The sequence below is a fragment of the Vanacampus margaritifer genome, chromosome 11, assembly GCF_051991255.1.
Source record: "Vanacampus margaritifer isolate UIUO_Vmar chromosome 11, RoL_Vmar_1.0, whole genome shotgun sequence".
In the NCBI taxonomy this organism is placed as follows: domain Eukaryota; kingdom Metazoa; phylum Chordata; class Actinopteri; order Syngnathiformes; family Syngnathidae; genus Vanacampus; species Vanacampus margaritifer.
In genome coordinates this window covers 10,051,852-10,062,652 of record NC_135442.1, presented here as the reverse complement: position 1 = coordinate 10,062,652, position 10,801 = coordinate 10,051,852, and the positions used below count along the sequence as shown (strand labels likewise).

The 10,801-nt window shown below is 43.3% G+C and overlaps 1 protein-coding gene across 1 annotated transcript; it reads left to right on the top strand.

Annotated features, from left to right (window-relative positions):
• Nucleotides 1-9,337: 9,337 nt before the first annotated feature.
• LOC144060380 (frizzled-7-like) lies at nt 9,338-10,801 on the top strand. Its single transcript, XM_077579881.1, has one exon. It carries the CDS (start codon nt 9,458-9,460, stop codon nt 9,899-9,901), a length of 444 nt encoding a protein of 147 aa, XP_077436007.1. The 5' UTR covers nt 9,338-9,457; the 3' UTR covers nt 9,902-10,801.

Sequence of the window (10,801 nt, the reverse complement as noted above, 5' to 3'; positions counted from 1 at the left end):
AGAATATTGAAAACACATGCCATGAGAAATTGGGGGGGAAATACGGGCACTGTTAGAATTGTATATGATTGATACAAAGATGCAGGAAATTGTCCTACCTAAGTACTAACTACGACAATGTCACAGATGTTGTAGATGGCGTGGGTTTAGTTCCCACTCAGTGACAGATGGTTAATGTGAGTGTGAAGGGTTGTCAATCTCCGTATGTGCCCTGCAACTTGACTGGTGACCAATCCAGGTTGTGGTCTGCCTTTCACCTGAAGTCATCTGGGATAGGCTCCAGCAATCTGTGATAATGATCATGATGAGCGGCATAGAAAATTACTGGTTGGATGGATGCTACAATGATTGAATAGTGCAAAGACATTGGTCAGTGCTAAAAACTATTTTCATTTTAACAGTCACCATTGCATTTTTACTATTTTGTTTTTGAGCCCTATGAACCAAGTCAAAGTCAAGTAAATTGTAATTATGACTTGAGCTGAGCAAGGTTCAGAATAGCAGGCTACCAGGAAGGCTGCCAGTCCACAAGGTACAAACCTGGTAAAGTGAACTGTGGTAGCAATATCATAAAATTTAAAATAGCGGTGCAAATAGCACAAACAGTGCACCAGTAGATGTAAATAGCTACTTGTAATATTCCCATTTAATTATCTGAAGTTATTAAGCTACAAAATACAAACATAATGATAAAGCTGTTTTTTATTATTATCATTATTATTATTGGACACTAGCTAAATCGTATTATATATGTGTGCGCACTTGTGCACATGTCAGTTTAGAATTTTTTTGCATCTTTATTTTGTCACAAAAGGTTAAAAATGACCAGTAAATTGCACTAGTTGTTAGCACGGCTGCCTACTGTTTCTTAGCTGTTTCCTAAGCAAGCTAGCTAGCTTAGAAGTAGCTCGCTCGCTGGCAAGATAGCTAGCTAGCAAGCAAGCTATATATTGAAGCTTACTAGCAAGATAGATAGATAGATAGATAGATAGATAGATAGATAGATAGATAGATAGATAGATAGATAGATAGATAGATAGATAGATAGATAGATAGCAATAGCTAACGATAGCTAGCTAGATAGATAGATAGATGGCATTGTGTACTTAAGAGGCTGTGGTTATAGGTTGACACCAAAGTGTCATCTTTATACGTGTATCTTACTAATATATCATTCATTTAAATTTATGGATTGATTGGCTCATTCACACCACGATGTAACACTACTGTTTTGAAATGTGTTAAGTATTCTTGAAAAAGCTAGGTGTGGACCAAAAAAAAAAAAAAACTGCGTCATAAAAAGAGAGCGACGGCCATCTGGCTCAGGTCAACCTCCCACCGAGGGTGCTGATCACTGTAGTTTGTGTGTGTGTGTGAGTCCCTCGCAGTGAAAGGTGATGACCGCAGCTGTGCGTGTGACCTCCAAACCGCAGGAGGCCTCCCCCGACACAGCCCCGCCTAATCCTCTTCCTTATCCACAGTCCCTTCTCCTTGGCCCTTCAGCGTTCCCTTCCCCCCACGCTTCTTTATTTCAAAATCCTCCGTCAAATACACAAAAATAAATATGGGATAATATGAAACACATGGACCTAAAAAGGGACAACCATTGCAACATCACCTCCTCTTTGTATCAATTAGCAAATGTGTGTGGGGGGTAAATAAATAACAAGGAATGATCACACTGTTGTCTTTTGAGTGGAGTCATCATTGAGTCAAGGCCAGAATCAGCATTGATGTAATCTTTAAAATGGATGTCTTCTTGCATTTTCCCGCATATCTGTCGTCTGCGTCAGCCTGGGAAAAGGTGGAGAGAATTCTTTACAACAACAGCACTCAAACCACGGTAGACCAGAGGTGTCCACTGAGCCATTTGCAGCCCACCATCCTTTTTTTTTTTTTTGCAGCCCGGGGGCCTATACTAAAATTCCCAATTTGCTTGCATTGTACTACTTCCTTTCTATATTCAATGGCAAGGCAAGAGAAGAAAGGAAAGGAAAGGAAATCCATTCTCATTTCTCACTTCCTCGTTTTCGACCAATCACTCGTCGTTGAAATAGTAACAATATTTCTATTCTTAAGTAATAGTAGCCCGTAGTTACAGCAGCAAATAGCAATTTTTTGCAACACTTTCAGCTCTGTATGAAGGTCAGTTTAGTACAAATGAGGGGTTAAACGGATTAGTCAACGAGTCAACTTTACTACTCTGCATTGGCGTTGAAAAATTTTAGTCGACCAGTCAGTCACTAGTAACGTGTTTTTGACATCTCATCTTCTCCGATCGGCCAATTCACAGATTCACTTTTTTGCCAGACGATAACACAATTTAATCATCTGTATGCCAGTCCAATGAAAAAAATACACATAATCCATGTTGAAAGTTTAAACTAGCAACCCGGTCTGCTGTCTGGTACTGCTGATGACATGGCACTGGGATTTGTCACCTTGGTCTACAGCTGGGGCTTTGACTTCCTGATTTATTGACCTCAAGAGGCGACAATTGGCAACTCCTAACCGTTCTCGCCGCACTCCCAAATCAAACGCCACCTCAAAAAGGATGGACGGAAAAATGGAAAGAGTCACATCACGTGCAACTTTCAAACTCGGACTGGACCGTGTCGTCTTGTCTTCGATTTTGACTGATGGTGCGCATGGTTTGTAAACCTCGCCTACTCCTCTTGTAACTACAAAGTCAAAACACATGTAGAGACAAAACAACCCTTATGTGCAGGAAGTGCTAAACAGTTGGTGTCTGACAACCTCACAGTAGAAGCATCAGTCACACGACCAACCCCCCATTATATAAACACACACTTGCACACATATAATGAGAGGCAAAAGTTTCAGATTCCTAAATTGGGACTAATGACCTCTTCTTAGAGAGGAACACTCTCCTTCTTAACCAGTTCTGGTGCAACTGAAAACATGTTCAGCAAGTAAAAAATAATCCAGTAAACAATGGGCAGAGGAGAATTAGCTATCTGTTAGCTATTGTCAGGTCTTTGGTTAACTGACAGGTGGTGATCGGTTGCTCGTCTAAAACACATGGCCACGGATCTGAAGGGATTGCAACATTAGGCTGGATTTATACTGCAGATCCAATTGCTCAATTCTGATATTACAACAGTTAGTTCCAAGCAATTTCATTGCACAAGAGTCATATATTACACCGTACAACAGCCCTGGGACTTTACATATCAGTTCGCCTCATGTGTTCCAAACCATTCATGTGGCCTACATCAAACAGTCAGGCTAACATGCTAACGTGGCTAACAAGTGCACAGTCATCGCATATTGGCTTCATTTTGCATTTTCAGCTTTATTTGTACTTTTTTTTGGGGGGGGGGGTCATTGTTGATGATAACGCTTTGGCTAGCTAGCATGTTGCGGCTAGTAAACATGTTGCGGCTAAATCCATGGCTAACAAAACAAACAACTCACAGTGCTTCATATGAGTTAAAAATGCTAACCAAAGGCCCCCTTATTCCCCGCTACTAGCCCACAAGGATACAGACCTGCACATACGGGTTAAAAATAATACAAAAATGACATAAAAAAGATGAAGCATGGAACAGGGCATCCAGGTGACGGTAACACCTAAACGAGCTGTCTGCCCCAGGACGGGACCATTGGCGAGAGCCTGCACACATAGCAATCTGGGACCCCATGGGACAGGAACATTGCTACAGCCCACCGCAGGGCCCACCGCAGGGCCCGCCGCAGAGTGCTCCCTCTGAGAAAACACTGAGAAAAAATATATATACTGTATGACCTCTTAAGGATGTCCCACAGAATTGTCATTGACCCACATGGGTGGCGCTGACTTAGGTGGATGCCCGGGGCTGTTGCCCTGCCCCCCTCCCTTTTCACGCCACATTGATTGAAAGGAGAGTTCCATTTCCTGCAGTAGCCTCAACAGAGGCGTCATTCCATGTCACTAGAAGTCAGATGTTTTTAATTACGCTTATCATATATTTTCATGATCTTTTGCAACAAAAAGTACTGCGGTCCACTCTTGTGGGTTTGGTGAGGACATACTTGTGCATTCCTACGCTGAACACTTAACAGATGTCCATTTTCAACGTTCAAGACCCGTTTTCAGGCATTTGTGTTTTCATCCCGCAAAAGTCATGTCTTGCATACAAAAGGCCAAAACAAAAATGTTTTTAATCCATAATACTGTACTGTAGTTCCAGTCCTCTCTTATGAGCTCCCGTCTGAAGCATGCAAGGCTCCCGCGCCCAAAAGACCAATCCTTAGGCTACATTAATCTCTCTCAAGCAGACCCTCGCTTAAGAACATCTTTTTCTTGGGAGGCCCAACCAATTACTATCATTCCATTGCTCCTCACTGGGATATTCAGATCCTGCACGGAATGAGGGTTGCAATTCCTTGGGGGGGGATCAGCTGAGGTGGTTCAAGCATCTGATTACACCTCCTGAATACTTCCACTTAAATGTTCAAGTGTGGAGTTAAAAAAAAAAAAATGCTGGTAGAATTACGTGTTGGGGTGGTTCTGCAGTGGACGCGTGAGAACACTCCCTCTTTTTCCTTTCTGGGTTTATTGCAACCATGACCCAGTTCTTGATAAGCCCTGAGAAATAATGGATGTGTGCGGATGATAGACAGATCAGAAAGAGAAATGGGTACTAGTACAGTATTAGTCATTCTTTTTAAGAGGCTAATGAGCCTCTCGCTGCGGAACACACACTCTGCTGGCCCAAATAAATACTTCTTTCAGTACTGTGCATGTGTTTGTGTGTGTGAGAGAAAGGGGGGGTTGAGTAGTCCAGTACTGTGGGCTCTCTGTGTTGCACTGACAGACATTAACCAGCTGCCCGCATTCCTCACTCTCTTTCTCTCTCCTGATTCCTTACTCAATTTTCACTACCCTTATACAATAACTACAATACTATTCCACCCTTTTCTATACCACTAGTACTATGCTAGTTATGGTCAATCAGTGCAGGAAAGATCTATAACAGGGTTGGGAAAAGTATGATTTTACAGCCCAAATACAACCTGATGGCTGCAGGTCTAAGTTCTCCTTGGGTAAGGTCATATATACATACACGTAAACAAGCATTTATCATCTGTCTCATGTCTGGTGACTTCCCCAACCGCAGATGTCTTGCTTTGTCTCACAGCAAAGTGATAATACAATGTCAGAGAGAGAGAGAGTGAGGGGAACACGGTCTGCTTTCTTATCTCATACTAAGGCAAAAGATTATTCATTTATTATAGGTTATAGACTACATCTAATATAATAAAAATTATCAAAATGAACAATTTTACATAAACATTTATTTATTTAAGCAATTAGTTAATTAATTATAAATCAACTAATATGAATAACACAAACCAATAATTAATTATATTTATCTCATCTAAATTAAATTTCTTTCATATTTTACATTTGCATTAAAAAAAAAAAAATCAAACGTGGCCCTTGATCAAAAAAGTTTGCCTCCACCCCGATCTATAGCATCTCCTAAAAACACGTTATGTAAATACCAAATGCTGCTGCTGATTAGATAAAATAAGTCTATTGATCTCTCGTGATACAATTTAAGCGCGTAAACAAGCACAGGTCATCATGTGCATTTGACTTTAGCCATTACTCCATTGTTTTTTGTTTGTTTGTTTGTTTTCTTCTCTAGAAGTCAAAGCCAAAAGCTAAGTGCACAAATGTTGGATGCGCAAATTAGCATTAGCTATAGCAGCGTTAGCTAACTTCAACGGGCTGCCATGTAGTTGTGCAAATAAAGTAGAAATTACTAAACTTGATCCAGACTGTAGTCTGTACACACAAAGACATGGGTGAAAGCGACAGATTACCATCGACAGAACTCTCAAGCATGCTGGTCAAAGTTAAATTACGTTAAAATTAAGTTACCTCCTTAACAAAAGTAGAAACCTTGTGTCTTTCCAGCTCAAGGCTATATTTCTCTAGCCTGCGTTTCTCATCGCGTCAAGCTAAGCCCTTGTCACAGTAAAGTCGTCTTGGTTTTAGTTTAGTTGTCCACGTCTTAGTTTAGTCATCCACGTCTCAGTCTAGTAGTCCTCACTGCCAAGTCTTCTTCATCCTCATCACCAAGCCTTCCTCGTCCTCACTGCCAAGTCTTCTTTGTCTTCTTCGTCACAGCTAACCCAGTCGTCCACGTCACAGTCTTCCTCTCAGTCAAGTTGCCCACATTCTGCCAAGTAGCCCACGTTCAGTCAAGCCAGCCACGGTCAGGCCAGCTACAGTCAGCCCAGTCCCATCATGGTGACCAGTCTCCTCTCGCCCAGTCGCATCATGGCGACCAGTCTCCTCTCGCCCAGTCCCGTCATGGCGACCAGTCTCCCCTCGCCCAGTCCCGTCATGGCGACCAGTCTCCCCTCGCCCAGTTCAGCCCTGGCGACCAGTCTCCCCTCGCCCAGTCCAGTCATGGCGACCAGTCTCCTCCCGCCCAGTCCTGTCATGGCGACCAGTCTCCTCCCGTCCAGTCCTGTCATTGCGACAAGTCTCCTCCCGTCCAGTCCTGTCATTGCGACCAGTCTAATCTCGCCCGGACCCGTCATGGCCACCAGTCTCCCCTCGCCCAGTCCTGTCATGGCGACCAGTCTCCTCTCGCCCAGTCCCGTCATGGCGACCAGTCTCCCCTCGCCCAGTCCCGTCATGGCGACCAGTCTCCCCTCGCCCAGTTCAGCCCTGGCGACCAGTCTCCCCTCGCCCAGTCCAGTCATGGCGACCAGTCTCCTCCCGCCCAGTCCTGTCATGGCGACCAGTCTCCTCCCGTCCAGTCCTGTCATTGCGACAAGTCTCCTCCCGTCCAGTCCTGTCATTGCGACCAGTCTAATCTCGCCCGGACCCGTCATGGCCACCAGTCTCCCCTCGCCCAGTCCTGTCATGGCGACCAGTCTCCCCTCGCCCAGTTCAGCCATGGCGACCAGTCTCCCCTCGCCCAGTTCAGTCATGGCGACCAGTCTCCACCCGCCCAGTCCTGTCATGGCGACCAGTCTCCTCCCACCCAGTCCTGTCATGGCGACCAGTCTCCTCCCACCCAGTCCTGTCATGGTGACCAGTCTAATCTCGCTCAGTCCCGTCATGGCGACCAGTCTCCTCTCACCCAGCCCTGTCACGGCAACCAGTCTCTGCGTGTTTCAATAAAGTTCCTCGCATATCTCTCCCACGCACACCTTTTATTCACAATATTAGACGGTGTAGACAGCTATTAGCTAATGTAGCTGCTTTTCACATGGATGCTCAAATACTTGGCATGGTGCCCATTATTATATCGTACGTCGCAACTGGCTGTACCGGATACTTCCTTCTTCTTTTATTTATTTCACATTGGTCTCCAGTAAATCTCCAGCTGCAACAGGCAGCAGTCCAAACACCAGCAGGCTGTCTGGAAACCTGTTGGACTACCTCCATCTGCCCGACCACTGCACACACCGCCCCGAAGCCACAGACATACACAAGCAAACAGCAGTAGTTACACAACTCGGAGTGTATCCAGTTGACCTGACATGGCTACTACATGCCACAATATTCACTCGGGCAGGGAGGCGCATTTTGTTTGCCTTACTTAGAAATGTGTCCTGTGTGTCATCACACTTCATTGAAATCATTCTTGAGTCAAGTACTTGGAAATTCTATTTTTATAGGAGAATATGTTTATGTGATTTTACAGATTTCATTTTAGCTGTATTATATCATTATATGGCTTTTCAAAGATCTCCACCCATCCATAAATTGTCTATTGCACTTATCCTTTTTAGGGTTCCGGCCGGTCAACAGAAAATCCAACTCACTCTCAGGCTGTCATTACTAGGCCCATTTATACTGTTACGGTGTGCAGTTAGCTAGCTAGCTAGCTCTGCTTACACCCAAAAAATGCATCTTCTCTGGATGTCACACTTCACAGAACAGCTCGGTTTTGTTATTTAAATTAGCTGCCGCCGCCGGTCTTCGGGCCAAGGGGAGTCCCATACTCTGCTAGCATGTGAGCTAGCTGGTGGCTAGCGCCTTTCTTCTTGGTGAAGAATTAAGAAAGCTGCTGGACAAAGTAGCATTCCGTTCTTCAGCGGTGCGGGGTTTCACACAGCACAAACAATGAACTGAGCACTCTTGTGACATCCTGTAGCACCGTCATTGAAAAAAAGTTTCAATTTCCTCCTCAATACAGGACGAGAATGCTAAATGATCATATTGTACAGGATACTGTATGTTGATATTCACTTATCTCCAGTTAAAGAGAAGTCCATGTCTCAAACATTTATTTTCTTTCTCTTTCTTAAAGCATTTCAGGAATGTTTTTACAGCCATGTTAACCTGTTTTGAATGTGCAGGTGCTTAAGTTTTATGTTACGCCGTGACTAAGAACTAAACAATAGAATACCTTTCCACTAAGCACGTACGTTGAACCTCGGAATCTGATTGGACTGATTCCAACATTTAAATTGAATAGGTTGCGTTATATGAATGGAAGGTTGTGACAATTACCAGATGGACAGTTTTCCTCAACCAATTTATAGCAATAGATTGTTTTAGATCAAATAATATTCACTGGTTATTGAGGGTTGAAACTTCTTGTGAAGGAGGCTAATGCTTTCTGTGTTCAAGGAACACTCAAAAAGAACTTTTATGACTCTGTGGTCTTTTTCTACAAGGCAGTCGGCATATCTGCTCGGGACAAAAGGAGCCATACTGAATCGATGGATGGATGCGTTATTTGGGCAAAATTATACTTCCAGCCATTAATACTTACATTTTATTTACTTATTTATTGAGCGGAAGCAGTCCGAAAGACCCTCAAGGGAAATCACAGTGCGCTAACGTTCCAAATCAATAACTTAAGTGTCCGGTGTCTTTAATTATTACACAGCTCTGTTTACAGACATTTGACCCGAGTAATGACAACAAATGTTCTGCATGCTGAATTAATCTGTCACACGCATTCATGTAGTTTGAGGCAGACAGATGGCAGAAGCCTTGTTTGCTAACCATGAGACAATTTCATTGTTTAACAGGGATATGCTTCCTCTTGTCATCGATGCAATCCGTTTTCCTGTTAATGTGATGACACTTTACGCATTTTAAGAATTGGAATCACAGTTTGAATAGGTGCATGATGTAGCCATGTGCTGTCACTATATATTTACGGTTACGATTCAATTTTTCCCCCTGAACAAATACAGGACTTTTTGATTCTAGTCGTTTTTATTATACAAATTTCTATATTTCTACTTAAGTACAGGATGAGAGTACTTTCACCCAAAAATTGGCTAAATTCAACTGTTGTGAAAGAGTGGGTGTTTTTATCTCCACCCACTCAGTAGAGACGGGCTGCTTGAGGAATGAGGACATTTTTGTAGAATTTGGATATCACAACGGAGTTTTGACTTTGGCTGTGTGTAACGGCCGGACTTTTGTGCTGTTTTAACAATTTTTTCCCCCTTTCTTCTGTCAACAATGATGGGAGCGTTGTGGCTGACAGCAGGCTGCGTGCTTGTGCTGTTGCTGTGCGGGACGTCCTTCTCACACGCCGACCTAAGGCTTGAGCTTTGCCAGCCCATCTCCACCCCGATTTGCGCCGATTTGCCCTACAACCAGACCATCATGCCAAATAACTTCGGCCACAGCACCCAAGCAGAGGCGGCTGCGGAGATGCGCCGCTTCGACGCTCTGTTGGAGGCCCGGTGCTCGGCGTATCTCAAGTTCTTCCTGTGCAGCTTGTACGTTCCAGTGTGCACCGTTATAGAGAAACCCATCCCCCCTTGCCGGCCCCTGTGTGAGCATGCACAGCGAGGATGCGAAGCCAATATCACGGCTCTAGGCTTCGAGTGGCCGGAGAAGATTCGCTGCGAGAAGTTCCCGCTCGGCGGATTGTGCGTGGACAATGTGGGCCCAGTCTAACATACGTCGGACGCTGCCATTATTTCATCTTCAGCCTCTTCGTCCAAATAAACAACTTTTGATCAAAACAATATACAACTTTACTCTCATAATATTACTTTAATCCCGTAATGTCACCTCCACCCCTTTTCTGTCTCCCCTTTGTAGAAACAATTTGCCCAAATATGTTTTTACATTAGCTTTTTTATTTGATCAATTATGACTGAAACATTTTCTAATTAGTCGATTATAACACCTTAGCAGTTCACAATGTGTACTGCTGCAAGCCTCTGGCCAATAGCTGTCAGACTGGATTCGGGATTTCTCGCCCTGTCTGTGGGTGTGACATCACGTGCGCATTGTGTACGTGAAGAAGGGTGTGTTTCATTTGTTGGCCATAGGTGGCAATAGCGATTAAAATTTTAATGTTCTGTGTTCAGCAGCTTTAAGAAAGCAATTCTTTTTAAATTATTTGAGTAGGTGTACGCTCAATAAAAGGAATATGCTGTGGTCCATATTTCTGATTCTTCTGTTTTTTTTGTTTGGTTTTTTTTTGGGGGGGGGGGATGCTACAAAGCACAGTAGTATTAATTGTTGCATTTTTATGCTCACAAATGCAGTTGTCATCATGTAAATGAATGGCCCAGTTTTTATCCCTTTTATGTTGAAAACAGCCTCTTGATTTGCTTGGATTTATCTTTTTGGAGACATTCTTAGCTTTTGGTTATGTGACATTTCTATTATTAGCGATACTATTTTTACTGCATGTTATCTTATTATGCAAGAGTCACATTAATCACTTTGACGTGATTTCTCCTTTTATTTGCGCCACACCAGTTCTTGCTGTGACACACACTACCATTTATGTTAAAAATATTTTCTTTTCAAGAACAAAACAATTAAAGTTGTTTGCAAAATGTG